Source organism: Typopeltis vanoorti, chromosome 2, assembly GCF_054136105.1.
Source record: "Typopeltis vanoorti isolate ZY-2024b chromosome 2, IOZ_Tvanoo_1.0, whole genome shotgun sequence".
Lineage (NCBI taxonomy): Eukaryota > Metazoa > Arthropoda > Arachnida > Uropygi > Thelyphonidae > Typopeltis > Typopeltis vanoorti.
The window spans coordinates 184,804,328-184,830,149 of record NC_143550.1 but is presented as its reverse complement, the minus strand read 5'-3'; the positions used below and the strand labels follow the sequence as shown (position 1 = coordinate 184,830,149).

At 33.4% G+C, this 25,822-nt stretch overlaps 1 protein-coding gene across 1 annotated transcript in view; it reads right to left on the bottom strand.

The window, feature by feature from the left end:
* LOC150109732 (eukaryotic translation initiation factor 4B-like) overlaps nt 1–25,822 on the bottom strand; it is a 221,831-nt gene that overhangs the window by 20,374 nt on the left and 175,635 nt on the right. The window contains exon 12 of the mRNA XM_090409900.1: nt 14,549–14,663. Coding sequence (XP_090266026.1) covers nt 14,549–14,663 — 115 coding nt within the window. The remainder of the gene's footprint in view (nt 1–14,548; nt 14,664–25,822) is intronic.

The following is a 25,822-nucleotide window of genomic DNA, read 5'->3' as shown; positions in this document are numbered from 1 at the left end:
TCTTGCCCAGCTTCTGTGCTCATCTTGACTTCTGTGCCCATAACTGGGCACAGAAGTCAAGATGGGATCTTATCAAGGCTCGATACAGAGGAAATGATGGCTTTTTCTACTTGAAGTAGAAAAAGCCATCAAAGGCTTGAAATGTGGAAAGGCAGCAGGAGTAGATGATATTCAACCAGAAATGCTGAAGTATGGTGGTATAAAAGTCTTACAGTGGCTGCACTGCATAGTTCAGAAGGCCTGGACAGAGGTATGAATTCCTGATGATTGGAGTAGGGCTCTAATAGTACCCATATATAAAAAGGGAAATAAAACTGAATGTAAGAATTACAAAAGTATTTCCCTACTGAGTGTTCCAGGCAAGATTTATGCCAGTATACTTGAAAAACGGTTGCGAAGAATTGAAGAAATGCTTGGTGAATAACAAGCTGGATTCAGACCAAATGGAGGCTGTCAGGATCTGATCTTCACTTCACGACAGTTAGTTGAGAAAGCATGGGAATATAACAAACATCTGTATTTAAGTTTTGTTGATCTGTAAAAGGCATATGACAAGGTGCCAAGAGAGAAGCTATTCAATACACTACAGTTATATGGTGTCAGTGGGGCATTATATCAAGCAATACTTTATTTGAGTTGTAAGTCAGCAGTTAGGATTGAAGGAAGTAGAGGAAGATGGATTAATGATAAATGTGGTGTGAGACAAGGATGTACATTATCCCCTCTGTTATTCATTATCTATATGGATCACATTATGAAGGAAAGTGGTATTAAACATGATATCAGAATTGGAGATGTTAATGCCAGCTCTTTGCTTTATGCGGATGATGTCATACTTCTAAATAAATCTGCTACAAGTTATCAAGATTCCATGACTAAATTGAATAACTGTTGTAATAGATATGATATGAAGGTCAGCAATAAAAAGACAAAGACAATGAAAATAGGCAGAATCATTGAAAATGTCAACTGTGTTTTGAACGGAGAACCTGTGCAACAAATAAAACATTTCAGCTACCTAGGCACGATTTTTAGTTAAGATTAAATCAAATATGGAAATAGTAAACAGAATCAACAAAGCTGGTATGGTAAGAAGTTAATTGAATAAATTCATATGGAATAAGAGAGAAATTAGTCGGAACACTAAATTAGCTGTATACAAGACAGTGTTCCAACCAGTTTTAACTTACGGATCTGAGAGCTGGGTCAGAAGTAAAACACTTGACCAAATACTAGAGACCGCAGATATGAGAATCCTGAGAAAGATTAGAGGCATGAACAGATGGCATCAATGGCAATATCATATTAAAAACGAGGATATTAGGAAAGAACTTCACATTGTCAGCATCAGCATCCAGGAATGAGTTAATAGAGCTAATCTCAGGTGGTATGGTCACTTAAACAGAATGGGCGAGGAAAGGTTGGCAAAACAAGTGTTCTCTGCCAGGATGGCGGGTAAACAACCCAGAGGAAGACCAAGATATAGGTGGATTGATACGTTACAAAGTGCCTTAGACGATAGAAATATAAGATCTGGTAATGATGTTGTAGTCTTGATTGACAAGTAACAGGCTGATTTGGAGGAAAATTGTAGATAGGAAGTTAATAATGAGGTAAATTTTTCATGAAGTACTATCATATCCTGTACACGTCAGGAATTTGATGATGATGGGTGTCATAAAGTGTGATTCAACACTAATTGTTGCTAAATATAGTACATGGACTAGAAATGTCTCTGTATTTAATGATACAAAAAAATACATGTTTTTCATGCTTCTGTAATATATTGTCTGTTGAGAATAGAATGCATTTCATAATATGTATTTCATTCCAAAGACTGAATAGGTTTATTCCAGTCTTTGGAAAGAACAGATGCAGAAAGTAAAAATTCATCTATTTGTGAATAAAAATGAATCCTTCTATATAAAAGAAATGGACTGCATCCAATGATTTCCAACAAAACACTAGCATATGCATGATGTCTAATATTGATAAGGCAGAAGAGCCACTGAAAAAAAAAGATAATGAACCTAGAATTCAAGAAAGGATGGATAATTCCGATGATGATCAGAATCGATGCATATATTACTATATAAAAAGTGTATACTAAATGCCACTTTTTTTTTTAATTATGCCATCATGTCTAGAGTTCAGGAACACATGTTAATCGCTCCACCCAGTAACTTACAGGACACACATGATAATATCACTAATGTTAAATATTAATAATTGCCAGTAATGAAAGTATTTCTATTCACATCTCATCTTTCTTCTCCGAATTCCCATTCTCACATGGCTCATTAATGACGATTCATACATTAATGTTAATTATTAATAATTACCAGTAATGAAAGTATTTCTATTCACATCTCCTCTTTCTCCTCCTAATTCCCATTCTCACATGGCTTATTAATGATGGTTCATACATTAACAACTTTTAGTGATTCAAATATACCATTCTCCTTAATTTCTGTTTTCAAATATATCCTAAAACAAACACATTTGTTTCCTTCCCCAACTACACAGATTTGTTTATGATGGAAAAACCATTATGATGTGTGATGCATTCACCTATACATATGCAAAAAAACTGTTGAGGGACACATGTATTTTCTCTTGATCCACCAGATGGTTAGACTGGCAGCAAGAGAGTACCCATTGTCCCAAAGATGGGTACTCTCTCAAAATTTAATAAATTGAATGACAGAATGAATGAACACTGGTATTGTTGATTAATGAATTAATTTATATAGTTAACAAGGAAGGTAATTATGATATATGACAACAATATAATTATGTTTTCATTCCAATTTTCTAACTAATACAGTATTAGATTTTTACCTCTCTGAGCTCGAAGAAAATTTGTCTCTAGCAGAGATTAGAAACATATTTATTTGTTCCCTAAAGCCAAATGCATGATAGCATTTATTTAATTTTGAAAACTTTACGTTAAGTTTAATTCTTATCTTTTTTTGAATATAAATTTTTTTATGTTTTTTTTTAAATACCTTTGATATCCTGCTGGATGCAGTTGACCATTGAACAATGTGGGGGGGGGGGGGTTAGGGATACCAACTGCAAACCTGCATAACTTTTGACTTCCCATAAACTTAACCACTAACAGCCTAGTGTTAACCAAAAACTTTACTGATAACAAACAGTCAATTAACACATATTTTGTATGCTATATATATTATATATACTGTATTCTTACAATAAAGAAGTTAGAGAAAAGAATATTATGAAGAAAATCATAAAGAAGAGAAAATACATTTACAGTGATATAAAGTTATATGATACAATGATATGTAAATCTTGGGTTTTGTTCCACTGAATCCTGTATTTAGTACATAATGCTTGGCTTGTTAAAGCATTATCTACTGGTGTTTTTCAAGACGAATTTATGCAGAACAATCATCATCATCATCAAATTCCTGCCATGTACCCTCAAGGAGTGTACAGGATATGATAGTATTACATGAAAAAAATACATCATTATTAATTTCCTATCCACAATTTTCCTCCAAATCAGTCTGTTACTTGTCAACACTCCAATATTATCAGATCTTATATTTCTATCGTCTAAAGCACTTTGTACCGTATCAATCCACCTATATCTTGGTCTTCCTCTCGGTCGTTTTCCTGCCAACCTGGCAGAGAACACTTGTTTTGCTAATCTTTCCTCGCCCATTCTGTTTAAGTGACCATACCACCTGACATTAGCTCTGCTAACGCATTCCTGGATGCTGACAATGTCAAGTTCTTTCCTAATATCCTCGTTTTTAATATGATACTGCCATTGATGCCATCTGTTCACGCCTATAATCTTTCTCAGGACTCTCATATCTGAAGTCTCTAGTCTTTTGGTCAAGTGTTTTACTTCTGACCCAGCTCTCAGATCCATAAGTTAAAACTGGTTTGAACACTGTTTTGTATACAGCTAATTTAGTGTTCCGACTAATTTCTCTCTTATTCCATATAAATTTATTCAATTGACTTCCCACCATACCAGCTTTGCTGATTCTGTTGTCTATTTCTATATTTAATTTACCATCTTCAGTAAAAATCGTGCCTAAATAGCTGAAATGTTTTACTTGTTCCACAGGTTCTCCATTCACAACACAGTTGACATTTTCAATGATTCTGCCTATTTTCATTGTCTTTGTCTTTTTATTGCTGACCTTCATACCATATCTATTACAAGAGCTATTCAATTTAGTCAGAGAATCTTGCAGACTTGTAGTGGATTTATTTAGAAGTATAACATCATCCGCATAAAGCAAAGAGCTGACATTAACATCTCCAATATTGATATCATGTTTAATACCACTTTCCTTCATAATGTGATCCATATAGATAATGAATAACAGAGGGGATAATGTACATCGTTGTCTCACACCAGATTTAACATTAAACCATCTTCCTGTACTTCCTTCAATTCTAACTGCTGACTTACAACTCAAATAAAGACTAAGTATTGCTTGATATAATGTCCCATTGACACCATATAACTGCAGCGTATTGAATAGCTTCTCTCTTGGCACCTTGTCATATGCATTTTCCAGATCGACAAAACTTAAAAATACAGATCTTTGTTATATTCCCATGCTTTCTCGACTATTTGTCGTAAAGTGAAGATCTGATCCTGACAGCCTCTATTTGGCCTGAATCCAGCTTGTTCTTCACCAAGCTTTTCTTCCACAATTCTTCTCAACCGTTTTTTAAGTATACTTGCATAGATCTTGCCAGGAACACTCAGTAGGGAAATACCTCTGTAATTCTCACATTCAGTTTTATTTCCCTTTTTATATATGGGTACTATGAGAGCTCTACTCCAATCATCGGGAATTCGTCCCTCTGTCCAGGCTTTCTGAACTATGCAGTGCAGCCACTGTAAGACTCTTATACCACCATACTTCAGCATTTCTGGTCGAATATCATCTACTCCTGCTGCCTTTCCACATTTCAAGCCTTTGATGGCTTTTTCTACTTCAAGTAAGGATATATATTCCTGACTGCATGCCTGGTCAGTGTTTTTTACCACTGTGCTGTCATCACTGCTTGTTTCATTTAGCAGTTTTTCAAAGTAATTACTCCATACTTGAAGGATATCTTTTTCTCCCGTTTTCATGTCACCTTTATCATCTCTAATTCCTTTTATAGCACTCTTTCCTCCATTCTTAAGCTTCTTCAACAACCTCCAGAATATTTTGCCACCTTCTTGATATTTATTTTCTATATTCTTGCCAAAGTCCTCCCATGACTTTTGTTTAGCTAGTTTTACACACTGTTTAGCATTCTTGCATTTGTCTCTATATTCTCTAAGAGCACAAGCTGACTTATTTGACAGGAACTTTTGGTATGCTTTCTTCTTTTCCTTCACTGCCTCTTTAACCTCCTGTGTCCACCAGGGAGTTCTGATTTTTTTATCCTTACAAACAACCTCACCACATGCCTCTCTGGCAGAATCAATCAATGTTTTCTTCAGAGTTTGCCACTGAATCTCCAAGGTTTGATTCCTGTTCTCAAACTCTTTCATTTTTTCTTCAATAATCTTTGTGTATTTTAGTCTACAGCTCACATCTGAGAGCTGCTCAACTTTTATTCGCTTTAAAACTTTCTTACATGTTATTCTTTTCAATATGAAATTCAATTTTATCCTGCTCAAGACTAAATAGTGATCACTTCCAATTTCAAATCCTCTGTACACTCTGGTGTCCTGCACCAGGGAGAAAACATCACTATCAACAATAACATAGTCAATGAGACTTTTCTTATTCCTAGCCTCTTCTCTCCATGTGAATTTGTGCACATTTTTATGTTGGAACATGGTGTTAGTAATAACCAGTCCATGTCCTGAGCAGAAATCCAACAGATATTTGCCATTATTATTAGCTTTGCTCTTTTCTCCAAATTTTCCCAAAATATTTTTGTATGTCTCAAAATCATTTCCTACTCTGCTATTTAGATCCCCAACAAGGACCAACTTTTCATTTTTCATTGTGTCAGTTGCTTTTTCTAAAGCCTCAAAAAATTCCTCCACTTCTACCTTAGTAGAACCTTCTGTGGGACCATAGGCACAAATAAGTCTCATTGTCCAGTTCCCCATTCTCATATTTGCCCACATTACTCTACTTGAGACTGACTGCCATTCAAGAAGATTAGCCTCGTATTTTGTGTTGAATACTATGGCTACTCCTTCTTTTCCTTGATTGTCATTGCCTGAATATAACACAATCAGTTTGTCCATAATAACATAAGCTGCAAGAGCAGGGGATTCTGTAAATTCCAAGATAAAAAAGAGGAGAATATTTGTTTTTTGGTGAGATAATGAAAGTTTTAAAGTTGGCAAACTAGATGGAAAGAGACTGTAAGAAGTTAAGCTGTCAAAGTAGTGGTATTTTTCTGAAGGTCCTTGAACGTATGAAATACAAATTCTGAAATTTTCTTCTTCAAGCGAGTTAGGACAACGGCCATAATTACTGATTATTTTTTCAATAGTTTTTGCATTATAACAATTAGAAATAAGAGTAGTTCTGATAATAAACAGCTCTTCATTTAGAACAGAATCTGTAGAACATAGTTTATGAGCTCTGTCAACTAAAGATTTGATTACACCATATTCTGACAAGGGCGACGATGTAAGTTAGAACCAACATATTTACCAGTATTGGTTGGTTTCCTATATACTGAGAACTGTAGATTATCATCTGGTTGACAAAAAAAGACAATTGTTATCTTCTACTTCCAGGGTAAATTTAATCCTTGAGTTTATTGAATTAATTTTTTCAAGAAATTCATGAAGATCAGATAAGGAGGAGTTCCACAAAGCAAACACATCATCAACACACCTGTGCCAAACCGATGTTTTAGGTCAGTGTTTCTCAAAGTATGGTATGCGTATCCCCGGGGATACGTGAAAGATCTTCAGGGGATCCGTGGCAATTTTCGGCAATGCATCATTAACGTATGGAATAAAATTTAATGTATCCGTGAAGTTCGAGATCGTAAAACATTCCTATTGCATCACTGAATAAGGTACAGAGACATCTGCAGGCTGTGTAATATGTTTCTCAACAAACAGTGTAATTAGAGACAACTGGGATAAAAACAGCACTAACTAATGAATCGCATGTCCCCTCCCACATAAAATGCTGTATAGATTCAAGCAAAACCATATGTTGCATCAGCAACATATGGTTTTGTTGGAGTGAACGTGTTAAAACTGAGAAATCTATAAATCTATATATATATATATATATATAGTGAATGTGTTTCAGATATTATATAAGCCCGGTTGAAGAGAATTAGCATTTCAACTCAACTGTCGGCTTGTCTTTGTCATTTAGTAGCGTGATCTTTTGTTAATACTGCACCAATCATATGAACGTCTTCATAGCTGCTTTATCTCTACTGGCCTACCGTTGCTGTCTGTTTCGAGCTCTTCTTTCACTGCCCATTTCTTGAAGGACAGTTCATTAAATAAGGTAATTTTTTTAGCTTTCAAATTCTTAAGTATGGATCACTGGTTAAAGACTGGATTTTTAAAATGCACAAAAGAGAGGAACATAACAGATAAGCAGCTGTCAGCAACAAGAAAACGTTGATATTGTATCTGGATCAAATGTAATTAATAAGGGTGACATCTGTAACGTCTGACATCTCTAAAGAACCAACTAGGAAGAAGATGAGAAAACTTCGTAAGTACGATATAAATTACTTGAAATGTAGATTTTCATGGATGGGAAATAAAGAGGAACCTATTCCGTTATGTGTAATTTGCGGTGAAACTTTAAAAAATGAAAGCATGAAAACATCTAATTTAAATCGCCATTTTGAATCTAAACATAATGAATACAAGGACAAACCTGTCGAATTTTTTCAAAATAAACTAAAAAATTTAAAAGAATCTCAATAAGTGATGTTGTTCATGTCAGGAGGTGAAAATATGAAGGCCTTTGGAAGCTTCATATCGTGTTGCTATTAATAGCAAAAAGTGGTGCAGCAGAAACAATTGGTGAAACTTTGGTCAAGCCTGCAGCAAAAATAATAGCATAAATTATGATCGGAGATAATGCAAAAAGATCTTTTGATCGAATTTGCCTTTCAAATAGTACTGTTCATCAAAGAATCACTGAAATGGCTGAAAATATAAAACAAACAAACATTGTTATCCGATATATGCAAGAGTCATTATTATGTGTTGCAGGTAGATGAATTCACCGACATTACAAATTTTGCAATTCTTCTAGTGTTTGTTAGGTACGAAAAAAATCAAAAAATTCATGACAACCTTTTATATTGCCAACCCTTGCCAGAACATACAACAGTAGAAGAAATATTCAACAGTATAAATAACTTTGAAAACAAGCTTGATTGGAAAAGTTGTGTTGGAATAAACATGGGCAGAGCGAAATCCATGGTCGGATCTAAAAAAGGGCTTGTTTCAAGGATTCAAGCTGTTGCACCAGATGCAAAGTCGACACATTAATGCATACACAGGGAGACTTTGGCTACACATATGATATCTACAGACCTAAGAAAAGTTCTTGATGAAGTGGTAAAAATCACATAAAGGCTGTCCTCTAAATGCCAGACTTTTCTCTAAACTTTGCGAAGAAATGGGAAGCAACTATACACAACTCCTTTTCCATACCGATGTTCGTTGGCTTTCTTGTGGAAAAGTCCTTATTCGTTTATTTGAACTTCAGAAGTTTTTCTTGATGAAAAGTTTGAATTGAAAAAGCATTTACATAATTGGATATGGCTCAGTCAATTAGCATACCTGGCAGATATATTTACTGTATTAAATAGACTTAATTTATCTTTACAAGGCAAGGAAATTTATATATTTCATGTCCAAGATAAAGTGAACGCCATGTTGGCAAAAATGAAGTTATGGCAAAAAGAGGTTGGTAATGGAGAATTTGAAACGTTTCCATCTCTTCATGAATCGCTTGCAAGTTCAAATGAACAAATCGATGATGAAAAGTACTATCATGCAGCATTTACAAAGCTTACAAATGAATCTAGAAAAGTATTTCCCTGAATTGTACATTAATACTGAGTGGATAAGATACCCTTTCAATATCAACAAATCTATGCCAAAGGGTCTAACGTCAATAGAAGAACAACAACTTTTAGAACTAGCTTCTGATAGTTTCCTAAAAAATAAATACAACGAGAATACGTTATCATCATATTGGCTACAAATACAGAATGAATTTCCTGAATTAATAGATAAAGCTCTAAGGTTCATTTTTCTATTTCCAAGTTCATATCTGTGCGAAGTTGGATTTTCGGCCCTTGTAAATATTAAGACGAAGAAGAGGAATCGCATTATAGATGTCGAACCACATCTGAGATTGAAATTAACAACTATAGAGCCAAATTTTGCTGAAATTTTATCTCACCATAAGCAATTTCACTCCTCTCGTTGATGATAAATTATTTCAAGTAAGTAAAAATTTATAGTATCTTTATAAAGTTTGTTCTATTTCGCTGCATGTGGGTGAATCACCAATATAAAGCACCAAGTATGGTTCAAAATCATATTTTTTTGTTTACATGTACATCTAAGTTCAAATAAAATAGACATTTACAACAAAATATATTTTATTTATTTATTATTATTATTTTGATAAGGGGGTACTTGGTAATAATGAAAATTTGAGAAGGGGTACACAGATGTCTGAAGTTTGAGAAACACTGTTTTAGGTGAAAAAATGTCCAGAATATGTTGTTCAAAATGCTCTATAAAGTAATTAGCTAGAGTTGGGGAAAGGGGTAGACCCCATAACTGTTCCCTCAATCTGTTTGTACAGTTTGTTCCAGCAGCTCAAGTATCCTGAACTAATGACAAAGTCAAATTTGACTATCAGGAGGAATGCCATTATAAAGTAATTCAATCATATCTATTAGAGGGATATTTGTAAAGATGGCACTACATAAAAACTTACTAGAAGATCTGTGGATTGTAAGGATAATTATGAAATTTTATTCATAAAATCTAATCAATTTTTTTTTTATAAAGGAAGCAGAATTTCCATTAAATGCTAGAAAGAAGATTTTAAATTTTAGAGCATCAAGTTTTGAACAAGAAGGCATGCCCTGCTGAGGAAGTTATTGAAGATATTGAGGAGGAATAGCAAAAGTGAAGCAGATTATCAGAGAGAGAGATGATGCAGGAATTACAATAGTCAAGAGGCATTTAATTGAACACAGAGGGGAAAAGAAAATTAAACAGCAAAATAAGAAACAACAAAAGCACAGAATCATGTAAGTCAATAAGTAACGAAAATCGGATAAATAATGTTATCTGCAAAAAGGAGGTTATTTGGTATGGTGAGTCTATCATAAAACATGCTGTTGATGAGCAGGTTATAACTAAGAGTTTTCCAGGAAAAAAATTAAAAATATAATGAAACAATTCAAAAACAGAAAAGAAAAGTAAATGGGATTGTAACTGTAGCAGATACTAATGACTTAACTAGTGATAAGTTCAGTATGAGAGGGGACATGAAATGGTTGCTGGAAAAGGTGACATATGTTAATCTGTAGACTACTTCAAGATTAACTTACAAGTCTCTTTCCACTCATTTTGCAAACTTAATACCCTCATTATCTCACCTAAAGAAAAATATCCTACTCTTTTTTTTATCCTGGAATTTACAGAATCTCCTGTTCTTGCAGCTTATGTTATTATGGACAGACTGGTTGTTCTGCATAAATTCATCTTGAAGAACATCAGAAATACATTTCACTTAAAGAACCCAACAAATCTGGTTTAGCAAGCCACATTGCCAACGTAACCCAGGATTCAGTGGAACAAAACTAAAGTGTTACACAAAATTTATTTGCTTTGGAAAGACAACACAAGGAAAGCTGCGAAGTACACATTCACAATACAAACCTGAACATAAACGACTGTCTAAAACTTTCTCAATTTTGGGAAGTTATACTGACTATTACTCACCATTCTTTCTTCTTCTAGCTTTACAAATCTTTATGAGTTTTAGCTTGCAAAACAATTTTTAGCCATTCTTTTCTTTTCTGTACAATAATCTTCCAATTCTTAACTTTTAGAGTTGTAAGATATTTCTGTACATCATCAATCCATCTTTTTCTTAGTCTAGCTTTCTTCCTTTGTCCTAATGGTTTCCATTCAAATTTTTTAACTCCTATATCTTTTTCCATTCTTTCTATATGCTCCAACAATGCTATTCTTTGACTTATTTTACTATATCTTCACTGTTGGTTAGTTGTTAAAGTTCATTATTTGTTCTAATTCTCCATATCCCATTTTCTTCTTTTATTGGTCCATATATCTTCTTTAATATTTTCCTTTCAAAGATTCTCAATCTATCTATATCTTTTTGTGTTAATGGCCACGTTTCACATCCATATGTTGTTGCAGGTATTATAATTGTTTTTCAAAGTTTTATTTTAGAATTACGATTAAGAATCTTATTATTCATTAACTTTTTATAAGTATAATAACACTTATTTCCAACCATGATTCTACTATTAATTTCTTCGGATATATTACTGTTTGTTGTTAATTAATGAACCTAAATATTCAAAACTATCTACAACTTCAAAACTGCATTCACCTATATTATATCTTGTAATGTTCTCATTTATTGTCTTTCCACTTGGAATATATTTAGTTTTCTGTTCAATAATTTGTAATGCAACTTCTTTAGCATTTCTATTAAGTTCTTGAAATTTTTCTTCTAAATCTTTACTCCTACAACTTATTATTGCTATATCGTCTACATATGCACATATTTGTATTAATTTATTATTAATAAATCCTCTCATATTTAACTTTCTTATTATTGCTTCAAGTACAAATTAAATAAACTTGCTCTTGTCTTACTCCACAATTTATTTCAGAGGGATCCATTAGCTCCCCTTGTATTTTACCTACTGCTTTGGATCCTTCTAATGTAATTTTGATTAATCTAATTAGTTTTCTTGGTATTCCCAGTTTTTCAGGCTATGTATCATTTCTTGTCTATTTAATTTATGAAATGCTTGTTGGAAATCGATATATATAAATTATGAAGTTCTATATCATATTCTAAGCATTTTTCATATATATTTCGCAGCATAAATATATTATCAACTGTGGATCTTTTATTTCTGAAACCACACTGGTACTCTCTTATTATTGTTTCTATATATGGTTCTAATCGTTTGTATACCATACTTGATAAGATGAAATGTCAGAACTATAGAGAAATCACATTCAATAATGTAATTCCTCTATATTTCATCTTATCTCCTTTTTTATATACTGGTTGGATTATTCCAATTTTCCAATTATTTGGCATTTTGTCTTCTTTGCATATATCTAACATCAAATAATAAATTTCTTTCCATAGGATTTCACATGCATTCTTTATAAGTTCTCCTGTTATCCCAACTACTCCCAGTGCTTCAAAACTTTTAATTTGTTTTATTTCCACTATTTCTTTATAAGTTGGTTCTTGAATTCTTTCTTCTATATCTTCATATCCCTCATTTCCTGTCATCATAAATAATTCTTTAAAATATTCCTTCTACCTCTCTTTAACTAATTCTTTCTCAGTTACCAATTTTCCTTCTTTATCCTTACATCCTATCTAGTTTATCTCTTTTTTCATTATATTGCACAATTTGTTCTACTTTTTTCTCCATCATTTTTTTTCTTTTTATTACAAATTTTATTTGCCTGCTTTCTTTTCTCTTCATATTCTTCTCTATTATTTCTTGTGTTCCTTTGTAAATACTTTTTCTTTGCTTTGTTTTTCAATATAATTATTTCCTTACATTCTTCATCAAACCATTCATTTCTATTTTTCTTATACCATCCTATTTCTTCTTCAGCTGCATTTATGATTGTTTGTTAGATTAAATCCCATTTTTCTTCTATATTCTTTCCTTTTTCTATTGTTTTAATATTATCTTTTATTTTCTTCTGATATTTATCAATTATTTCTCTATTTAATGATTCAGTGTTCCATTTCTCTATCTTTTCAGATTTCTTTTAGTCTACATTTGATATTCTATATATAAATTTAATTTTAACTAACATATGATCAGATTCACAATTTGCTCCTCTATATGCTTGTAAAACTAAACTTGTCTATCTTTTCGAAATTAGGAGATGATCTATTTGATTACATTCTTAGGTCGTTGGAATAAACCAGCTCCCCAAATGTATCTTCTTATTGAATTGTATAAGTCTCTGTATAAGTCTATTTTCGTTTTCACTGGTTTCTTCATGTAAACTGTACTTTCCAATTACTTCATTAAATATGTCTTCTTTTCCTTTTTTTTGCATTAAAATCCCCTAATATCATCATGGCATCATTTTTATGTTTTCACGTGTTTCCTGTAAATCTTCATAAAATCGATCTATCACGTTCTCATCAGCATTTTCAGTTGGGACATATGTTAATAAAAGTGATATTATGGAATTTCCCTTTAATTTTCCCTGTAACTTGCAAATTCTTTCATTTATTGGCATGAATCCTAAAATTGAATTTATTATCTTCTTTCTAATTATAAATCCTATTCCATAATTTCCTTGTTCTTCAGCACCACTATAATACATAATATAATCATTTTTATTTATTCTTATTTCCCTCTCCATCTTATCTCCTGTAACATTCAATTCATATTTCTTTAACTCTTCTGCTATACTTTGCATTTTCCCTACCTGTAACACTGTTCTAACATTCCATGTTCCAAAATTCATTAACCTTTTCCTTTCCATGTGTCATTTCCTTGAAGTCAGTCCAGCTTTCAATTGTTTAGCTTTCTTAATAAGATATATTTTTTACAGGAATGGGTTGTTAGTCCATTGCCAATTCCCCAACCTGGAGGACCAAGCTTCCAAATTTTTGTCCCTGGAGGCAGAGTGGCCCAGCTACACCCCTGGGGCAAATGAGTATAAGTTGCCTCTTACAACATATTATAAGTTGCCCATTTTAGTTGCCTCTTACAACATGCATGGGCTACATTGAGACTATTCGTTAACTCAGGTCACCACAGGATTACTCACCATTCATGTGTTCTTTAATATGTAATTAATTTTGTTGTTTACATTTAAGAATAAGTTATTAACTAAATTCTTTTATTGTAATTTATTTTTGAATATCTATTAGTGCAGATGGAGCTATTCTCCTGCAGCCAAGAGTGCACATAATATCACCTGCTTTCAACTGAATTGTGCTGCTTTTTTTTTTTTTTTTTTTTTTGTGTTTTTCTATAATTGTATTAATAGAATTGAAGCTTAGCTGAAAATTTTACAAATAAAGATATTTAAATTAAACATAAGTGATTCTGGTAACATTTTATGAATTCTTCCTCTTACACCTCAATTTTTAAAAGAATACAACAATCAATTTGAGATTATGCAAAAATAAATATTAATAATAATAAAACACAGATAAAGTTATTCTTTATCTTTCTAATCAGAATAGTGATAGGTAGATACTGAACATTAAATCTTGTTAATTTAGTTGCATTATTAACATAAAAAAAAGTTTATTTTTACCTCTTGTATACCTCTCTTCATTGCGATCATAGGAACTCTCTCTTTCCTCCTCATGAGAAGTACTATAGGAATCTCTTCCTCTAGATCCTCCATATGATCTTCTGTCATCTACATCCTATATACAAACATATGATTAAAAATATTTTAACTAATTTATTGTTAATGGTGCAAAATTTGAAATACCTTATTCAAACCAAAATATACAATAGTAAACATATTAATGACACACAATTAAATTCTCCAATAAAAATATTACACTCAACTAGTTATTTATATACCAATGCTTTATTCATGTTAAGAAATATGGTAAAGATACATGTAAATCATCAGAACTTCATTCTTGTGTGTTTGCTGCTTTTTCTTAATAGCATATTTGAAAGCAGCATTTGTTAAACGTACTTCTTAGCAGTAATGATTTCTCAGAACTTAAGTTGCAATATAAGAGGATGGCTGACTGACAGATATCAAAAAGTGGTATACGGGGGATCTGAGTCTGCATGGTTTAAGGTAACAAGTGGTTTACCACAAGGATCAGTGCTTGGTCCACTGTTATTCAATCTGTACATTAATGATATTGGAAAGATTTGAAAAGCGACAAAGCTATTTGCTGATGATGCAAAGATAGGTAGGGTAATCAGAAATGTTGCTGATATGCAGTCTTTGCAAAATGATTTGAATAGGCTGGAATTGTGGGCATGGGAAAATGAATGTCAGTAAATGTAAAGTCATTCACTTCAGCATGATTAGATATTGTAAAATCTTGTATAGAAAGAATTATGTACAAAATTCTTAAATATCAATTTTACTTGAGAAAGAAAGTCAATACAATATACTTGTAGTTTAATTAACACTTTTTCATAAGTCATCATCATCATCATGCATATCAAAGATTTAGGCCTAGTGTGGCCTGTTCTGGCCTTAGAAGTCATCATTTAAGAGGACGTCCTGGTTTTCTTTTTCTTAGTGGCTTGTACTTTAAGGCTTGTTTTCGTAATCTTTCTATTTTCATTCTTTGAACGCGTTCCATCAATTTATGTTTATATTTTTTAATTTTTTCTATTACTGATTCTTGGTTTAGTTCTTTCTTAATTTCTTCGTTTCTTTTGTGATCAAATAGAGTACACTTTACAGTTTTTCTCATAAACTTCATTTCTGCTGTTATTAATCTTTGTTTGTCTTTTTGTTTTATTGTCCAGATTTCACTTACAAACAATAAGACTGGGAGGGCTAATGTATTGTATACTTTTAGTCTGGTTTGTTTTTGAACTAGGGTGAACACTTTTTCATAAGTGTTTTATGTAATATGGTAAAATATTAGAATGAATTGCTACATTGTTTGACCCCAATATTGCACAAACAAACAGATAGCCCAGACAGGATTAGAAATGTAGACCTGAGGCTATCGCCAGGCATAAAGGTCAGCGAGTAATGGGATTTTCCCATCATGACTCCCGCCAGCAGCAGTCCAACAATAATAGGAGAATTTTAACGGCGGTGTCGGCCTGTTCGAGAAGTCCCATCGCGAAGTTCTTTAAGCGATCTCCAAGAATGCTGTATCGTCGTTGCCGTGGAATATGTCTGTTTGCCGATACTTCTAAATTACTGTGAGATTGTTATCTGCAGAGTGATGAGCATTTGTTAATGTTAAGAATTAATGTTGGAAGGGAGATTGAATGTGAACTTAGTTAGGCATAATTCTGTTAATAATCTGAGTTAAATTAAGTTGAAGTGTGTGTGAAACTAGCCACGTGTCTGACGTATATGTGAGAGTAAATATTTATCTTTGTCTTTAAGCTATAGGCTAGAAGTGCTCATTTAATTAATTTGAGAACCAGACATGTGCATTGCATTGTTACTTAGCTGAATAGAAAGGAACAAGATAAATTTGTCATGTGTGGAATCCAATTTATTTTATTTTGTAATAACCATGAATTAGTATGAATAAATTGTTTTGTTTGTTTGTAAAAACTTGCCTGATTTCGACTTACCAATGCACTTCTCATAAAAAATATAGAACCTGCGTGTCCCTTAAAGTTAACCATGACTGACTAATTTTAAGTATCAAAAGTTGCTTGAATTAGGATTGAATATTAGAGATAATTCCATGTTCTGCTGAGCATTTCTCTTACGTGTATAGGAAAAACAAACAATTCCTTTGCAACTAAATCAGCTGTATACAAGACAGTGTTCAAACCAGTTTTAACTTATTGATCTGAGAGCTGGGTCAGAAATAAAACACTTGACCAAAGACTAGAGACCTCAGATATGAGAGTCCTGAGAAAGATTATAGGCCTGAACAGATGGCATCAATGGCAATATCATATTAAAAACGAGGATATGAGGAAAGAACTTGACATTGTCATTCTTGACATTCTTGCATATGAAGAAATGCTTAGAGAACTGACCTATTAAAACCATTAATGAAAGAATTAAATGAGAGAATTTACTATCGTAATACAAGTGAAATACAAATATTGGAGGCCTGAAGTAGCTTGAAAAACATTCCATATTTGGTCTCTAAGGATACGTTTCCAAATTAGATTTATTTCCAAACAATTTACAAAAGAAGAATTTTTTTTCTTTTGTTTTGTAAATTGTTTATTATAATAAAATAAAATAATAATAAACATTTCCTCTCTCTCTCATTCTGATTAAGTGACCATACCACAAGATCAGCTCTGCTAACACATTCCTGTATGTTAGCGATGACAAGCTCTTTTACAATATCCCAATTTTTAATATGATATTGCAATTGATACAATCTGTTTACTACCCTAATCTTTCTCACATATCTGTGGTCTCCAGTCATTGATAAAATGCTTTATATTCTAACTCAGCTCCCAGATCTATAAGTTAAAACTAGTTTGAACACTGTCTTGTATACTGCTAATTTAGTGTTCTGGCTAATTTCTCTCTTACTCCATACAAATTTATTCAGATAACTTCCTACTATATTAGCTTTACTAATAATGTGGTCTACTTCCATATTTAATTTCCCCATTTTCAATAAAAATTGTGCCTACATAGTTAAAATGTTTTACGTCTATAGATTCTCCATTCAGACATCTACCCTCTGCACCTTTTGATGCTCTGGTCCTCTATGTCCCTACAGATGGAAAAAGAAAAGATTCAGATCTCAAACTCAATATTGGAAATACATCAGCAATATTCTTCCCATTTCCCCCCAAATTTCGGAATCAAAGATCCGTCAATTAACATATGACAGAGAAGCCTGGTTTTCCTTCACATCATAAGAATCTCCAAGTCCTATCTTGTACACAGACTACTTATTTGTTTTGATTGGTTTCCCTATTTATAATCGTAAAATTATAAATAAATGATGATGATGATAGACTCCATTCAGGATGCAGCTGATGTTTTCTTTGTCTTTTTATTGCTGATTTCCATACCAAATTTGTTAAACTGTTATTCAGTTTAGTCAGGGAATCTTGCAAACTAGTGCTGGATTTATTTAGAAGTATGACATGACATGTATAAATAAAGAGCTGAGATTAATATCACCAATTTTGACATCAGGGTTTAATACAACTTGATGAATAAGAGTAAAGATAAGGTGCACCCTTGTCACACACTTGATTTAATATCAAACCATCTTTCTGTACCTCCTTAAATTCCAACTGCAAACTGAAAGCTCAAATAGAGACAAAATGTGACACACCATATGACTGTAGCATTTTGAAGAGCTTTCCTCTTGGCAGCTTGTCATATGCCTTTCCAGATCTATAAAACTTAAATCTGATCCTTGTTATATTCCCAAGATTTCTCAACTATTTGTTATCATCATCAATTTCCTGATATGTACCCTTGAAGGTTGTTCAGGCTACTATGACAGCACTGCATGATTAAGTCTGCATTATTATTAATCTTCTCCAAATTAGTCTATTACATGTCAGCACTCCAATATTGTCATATCTAAAATATTGTGCTTCTAAGGTAATTCTGACCAAATCAATCCACATAGACTTTGGTGTTACTATGGGTTTCTTTCCTGCCTTCCTGACATCAAACACCTTGTTTGCTAACCTTTCCTCATTCTATTAAGTGGCCATATTGCCTTGGATTAGCTCATTCTTGATCGCTAACAATTTCAAGTTCCTTCCTCGTATATCTTCATTTTTAATGATTCTGCCATTGATGCCCAGTGCCATTTTAAGGTAACGGTGCCGTCGGAGCATCGCTCTTTAGGCCCCCCCCCCCCATTCTCTTATTGTGAACTAAAATGAAATTAGTAAAGAATGAATTAAGAAACAGCTTGGCACAGTCCCGATTAAACCACCTAAATTTAATGAGCATTGAACATGAGATTTTACAAAATATTAACTTTGATGACCTAATACATGATTTTGCCACATCAAAATGTAGAAAAGTCACTTTTCTACATTTTGGGTGGGAAAGAGTGAATTGTTGTTTTATTTTTGTTTTGAATATCGCCTTCATATCCACCAATGGAATTACTTGGGACTTCAAAATCAATGAGTATCTTATTATTATTACTGAACATTAGGAAATGTGATAGGGGACCTCACATTTCTCTTCCTGCTGGGGCCCAAGAAGGTGTTGATTTGGCCCTGCTGATGCCATCTTTCAATACTTTAATTTTTCTCAGAACCCTCATACCTATGGTTTCTAGTCTTTGATCAAGTGCTTTATTTCTAACTCAACTCTCATGTCAATAACTTAAAACTGATTTAAACACTGTCTTATATACTGCTAGTTTGATGTTTTGGCAAATTTCTCTCTTATCTTCTTCTTCTTGGCTTCGCATATTAGGCAATTGTTTGCCTGTAATGTTTTCAAGGGTTTCAAAAGTCTTTTGCCGATCTCCTCTTGGGTCTTTCCTCTGATAGGTGTCCCTTTTGGTTTATATTTCCAGGCAATATTTGGCCATCTGTCCTCATTCATTCTTTCTACATGGTTTTTCCAGTTCTTTCTACAGTTTGTGGTGTCTTCTGTTATGTTAATTACGGGTAACTGTTTTCTTATTTCTTATCTTGTCTAATCTTTTATGACCTGCAGAAATGAAGTTCTTAGGAACTTCATTTCTGCAACTTCCACTTGTCTTTTATCTCGTTCTCCCCATATTTATCTCTCTTATTCCATATAAATTTATTCAGCTGGCTCCCTACATTGCTTATTCTGTTATCTTATTCTGTATTCCCAGATTTAACTTGCCACTTGCCATCTTCACGAAAAACTGCGCTAAATAGTTTAAATGTTTTATTAATTCTATAAGCTCTCAATTAAGAATGAAGTTGATGTGTTCAGTGGTTCTACCTATTTTCATAGTTTTGGTCTTTTTATTGCTGATTTTTATGTCACAATTTGTTACAGCTGTTATTCAATTTAGATAGAGAATCCTGTGGATTTGCATTAGATGTATTCAGGAGTACATCATCATCTGCATAAAGCAAAGAACTACGTTTGACATCTCCAATTCTAATATCAGACTAAATGCACTTTCTTTCATAATGTGATGCGCATAGATGATGAATAAGAGTGGAGATATCTGCATCCTTGTCTTACCCTGATTTTACATCAAACCATCTTCCTGTGTTTCCTTCAATTCTAAGTACTAACTTACAAATCAAATGTAAGAAAGCTAAACACTGGGTAAAACAAGCTAAACAAGTCATGGGAGGACTTTCACAGGAAAATAGAAAATAAATATCAAGAAGGTGGCAAAATATTCTGGAGGTTGTTGAAGAAACTCAGAAATGGAGGAAAGAGTGCTGTAAAAGGAATTAGAGATGATAAAAGTGACATGAAAACAGGAGAAAAAGATATCCTTGAAGTATGGAGTAATTATTTCAAAAAATTGCTAAATGAAACAAGCAGTGATAGCACAATGGTAAAAAACACTCAAAAAGTCAGGAATACATATCCATACTTGAAGTAGGAAAAACTATCAAAGGCTTGAAATGTGCAAAGGCAGCAGGAGTAGATGATATTCGACCAGAAATGCTGAAGGTGGTGGTATAAAAGTCTTACAGTGGCTGCACTGCATAGTTCAGAAGGCGTGGACAGAGGGACGAATTCCCGATTATTGGAGTAGAGCTCTCATAGTACCCATATATAAAAAGGGAAATAAAACTGAATGTAAGAATTACAGAGGTATTTCCCTACTGAGTGTTCCAGGAAAGATTTATGCCAGTATACTTGAGAAACTGTTGAGAAGAATTGTAGAAGAAAAGCTTGGTGAAGAACAAGCTCGATTCAGGCTAAATAGAGGCTGTCAGGATTAGATTTTCACTTTACGAGAAATAGTCGAAAAATCATGGGAATATAACAAAGATCTGTATTTAAGTTTTGTCGATTTGGAAAAGGCATATGACAAGGTTCCAAAAGAGAAGCAATTCAATATGCTACAGTTATATGGTGTCAATGGGGCATTATATCAAGCAATACTTAGTCTTTATTTGAGTTGTAAATCATCATCATCATCATCATCAAATTCCTGCCATGTACCCTCAAGGGGTGTACAGGATATGACAGTACTGCGTGAAAAATTTACATCATTACTAATTTCCTATCTACAATTTTCCACCAAATCAGTCTGTTACTTGTCAAGACTCCAACATTATCAGATCTTATATTTCTATCGTCTAAGGCACTTTGTACCATATCAATCTACCTATATCTTGGTCTTCCTCTGGGTCGTTTTCCTGCCAACCTGGCAGAGAACACTTGTTTTGCTAATCTTTCCTCTCCCATTCTATTTAAGTGACCATACCACCTGAGATTAGCTCTGCTAACACATTCCTGGATGCTGACAATGTCAAGTTCTTTCCTAATATCCTCATTTTTAATATGATATTGCCATTGATGCCATCTGTTCACGCCTCTAATCTTTCTCAGGACTCTCATATCTGCGGTCTCTAGTCTTTGGTCAAGTGTTTTACTTCTGACCCAGCTCTCAGATCCATAAGTTAAAACTGGTTTGAACACTATCTTGTATACAGCTAATTTAGTGTTCCAACTAATTTCTCTCTTATTCCATATGAATTTATTCAATTGACTTCCCACCATACCAGCTTTGCTGATTTTGTTGTCTATTTCTATATTTAATTTACCATCTTCAGTAAAAATCGTGCCTAAGTAACTGAAATGTTTTACTTGTTCCACAGGTTCTCCATTAACAACACAGTTGACATTTTCAATGATTCTGCCTATTTTCATTGTCTTTGTCTTTTTATTGCTGACCTTCATACCACATCTATTACAACAGCTATTCAATTTAGTCAGAGAATCTTGCAGACTGGTAGCGGATTTATTTAGAAGTATAACATCATCCGCATAAAGCAAAGAGCTGACATTAACATCTCCAATTTTGATATCAGGTTTGATACCACTTTCCTTTATAATGTAATCCATATAGATAATGAATAACAGAGGGGATAATGTACATTCTTGTCTCACACCAGATTTAACATTAAACCATCTTCCTGTACTTCCTTCAATTCTAACTGCTGACTTACAACTCAAATAAAGACTAAGCATTGCTTGATATAATGCCCCATTAACACCATATAACTGCAGTGTATTGAATAGCTTCTCTCTTGGCACCTTGTCATATGCCTTTTCCAAATTGACAAAACTTAAATACAGATCTTTGTTATATTCCCATGCTTTCTCGACTATTTGTCGTAAAGTGAAGATCTGATCCTGACAGCCTCTATTTGGCCTGAATTAGGCTTGTTCTTCACCAAGCTTTTCTTCCACAATTCTTCTCAACCGTTTCTCAAGTATACTTGCATAGATCTTGCCAGGAACACTCAGTAGGGAAATACTTCTGTAATTCTCACATTCAGTTTTATTTCCCTTTTTATATATGGGTACCATGAGAGCTCTACTCCAATCATCAGGAATTCGTCCCTCAGTCCAGGCTTTTTGAACTATGCAGTGCAGCCACTGTAAGACTTTTATACCACCATACTTCAGCATTTCTGGTCGAATATCATCTACTCCTGCTGCCTTTCCACATTTAAAGCCTTTGATGGCTTTTTCTACTTCAAGTATGGATATGTATTCCTGACTGCATGCCTGGTCAGTGTTTTTTTATCACTGTGCTGTCATCACTGCTTGTTTCATTTAGCAGTTTTTCAAAGTAATTACTCCATACTTCAAGAATATCTTTTTCTCCTGTTTTCATGTCACCTTTATCATCTCTAACTCCTTTTACAGCACTCTTTCTTCCAACAACCTCCAGAATATTTTGCCACCTACTTGATATTTATTTTCTATATTCTTGCCAAAGTCCTCCCATGACTTTTGTTTAGCTAGTTTTACACAGTGTTTCGCTTTCTTACATTTGTCTCTGTATTCTCTAAGAGCAGAATCTGACTTATTTGCCAGGAACTTTTGATATGCTTTCTTCTTTTCCTTCACTGCCTCTTTAACTTCCTGTGTCCACCAGGGAGTTCTGATTTTTTTATCCTTGCACACAACCTCACCACATGCCTCTCTGGCAGAATCAATCAATGTTTTCTTCAGATTTTGCTACTGAATCTCCAAGGTTTGATTCCTGTTCTCAAACTCTTTCATTTTCTTTTCAATAATCTTTCTGTATTTTACTCTACAGTTCACATCTGAGAGCTGCTCAACTTTTATTCGCTTTAAAACTTTCTTACATATTATTCTTTTCAATATGAAATTCACTTTTATCCTGCTCAAGACTAAATAGTGATCACTTCCAATTTCATATCCTCTGTACACTCTGGTGTCTTGCACCAGGGAGAAAACATCACTATCAACAATAACATAGTCAATGAGACTTTTTTTATTCCTAGCCTCTTCTCTCCATGTGAATATGTGCACATTTTTATGTTGGAACATGGTGTTAGTAATAACCAGTCCATGTCCTGAGCAGAAATCCAACAGGTATTTGCCATTATTATTAGCTTTGCTCTTTTCTCTAAATTTTCCCAAACCAGTTTTGTATGTCTGACAATCACTTCCTACTCTGCTATTTAGATCCCCAACAAGGACCAACTTTTCCTTTTTCATTGTGTCAGTTGCTTTTTCTAAAGCGTCAAAAAATTCCTCCACTTCTACCTTAGTAGAACCTTCTGTGGGACCATAGGCACAAATAAGTCTCATTGTCCAGTTCCCCATTCTCATATTTGCCCACATTACTCTACTTGAGACTGCCTGCCATTCAAGAAGATTAGCCTCATATTTTGTGTTGAATACTATGGCTACTCCTTCTTTTCCTTGATTGTCATTGCCTGAATATAACATTTTGTATTTATTGCTCAGAAAGATCTCACCAGTTTTGGTCTCTTTTGTTTCGGTCACCCCTATTATGTCGATCTGGTACTTATCTAATTCCTCAGCTAGCTCCGTTTCTTTGCCATTCAGGCTTCTTACGTTGATAGTACCGGTCTTTAATTCTGGTGATGTTGAGTTGGGGTTTGTTTTCAGATTTGTTCCAGTAGCTGACTTTTTGCTGTTCACCCTGGTTCCCTGGCGAAAACAACGGGGGCCTTGTTTAACCGGGCGACGCCCCAGCCGGCATGAAATTTTGTCATGTTGTACTATCATTTTTTATTTTGGTTTAACCAATAAGAATACAATTTGGTCGGCTAAATCCCAAATTGCCAGCCCATCCTCGTTCGTTCAGTATCAAAGTAGATACCCAACAGGGTGCACCACGAGAAGGTGAGGATTGGACATTAGGTCAGAAGCCCTGGTCTGTTCTCCGCATTTCTTTAAAGGCTATGTGGAGGTCTCCTCTCAGTTATACAGCTTTGACCCTTAAGCACCCCCTTTAGTTATTTTAGTTTTTTATTTATATATGGAGTTTTGTATGGAGTATATTTTGTTTTGTTATATTTTTGTAGTTCTAAATATTAAATTAAAAATTTTAAAATAAGTAAATTTTTTTTTGGTTTTAATTATATACATATATATATATTTTTTTTAAATAATAAATATTTAATGACTTAAACCAGATAAATTATGAAGTTTTAATGGAAATGATATAACTAGTTTCAGCCTTTTACAGCCTTCTTCAGGTATCCACTAAAGGTATAACACAGTAATAAAAATTGAAGTTACAAAAAACTGAGAATTACAGGCAAAAATGCGATACATAATTGACACAAAAACGTTGTATTTTTCAAGTTGTTCTATCTAGCGCACTATTGTTTGTTGCATGCGAGCTTGCAAGTTCTCGTGAATGCCAGTATTGAACAACTGCAGCATGGCTATCAGGGATGTTGTAACTCAAATTGTTGTTCAAATGTTCAGGATTAAGGAGGATTTCCCTGGACTCCACGATTTTCCTTTCAAACTCATCACTGCAGCGAAAAATATTTTCGGATTTATCCCAGCAAACTGAATGATTCTGTAGATCATAATGAGGATTGATTGAGAAAAGAACATGACTGGATAGGGCAGATGCATGTGATCTTTTATAGGAGATGTCTCTCTTATGCTCCTCTATATGAAGTTCAACACAATAAGAATAAGAAAAAAATATATATATATATATATATTTTTTTTTTTTTTTGTAAAAATTTGAAAACTGGTTTAACCAATTTTTTTGGAAGTACTGGAATTTGAAAACTGTTTTTTTCAAAAGTCGGTTTTTGTATAAACCCTATTTTATACTAATGCACATTTTCTGTGTTCAAACATGGTGTTAGTAACAACTAGTCAAAGTATACTGAACAGACATCTAATATGTACTTGCTAATATTATTAGTAGTATTGCTCTGTTCTCCAAATTTTCATACGTTTGAAAATGAGTTCCTATCCTGCTCTTTAGGACTTTATAACTAGAAGCAGATTATGCTTATGTCACTGCCTTCTTTAATGACTCAAAACTCTTTTTACTTTCTATTCTGTAGAACATTTTCTACTAAGAAGTAGAGGTTAATCACAAATAGTTATCAATGTCCAATTTTCCATTTTGAAATCTATCTACATTGTTCTATTTAAAACTGGCTCCCATTCAATAAGTTTATCATCATGTTCTGTGTTAAATGCTACTGCTACTTACACTTGATCCAGAAAGCTTGAATAAATCAGCTATACTTATTTATAAAGGATCTCATCTATTTTAATCTTTTGTTTTTTGTCTTGGTAACCCCAATGTCAACATTATATTTCTGTAATTCTTCTGAAAGTTCCACCTCTTTTCCATTGCTACTTAGTACAATGATAGTGATTATCTTCAGTTTTGTTTAAGTTGTTCCTTGATGAAAACATTAGGAGTCCTGCCCTTTATATAGCAGCTTGCATGATATTGTA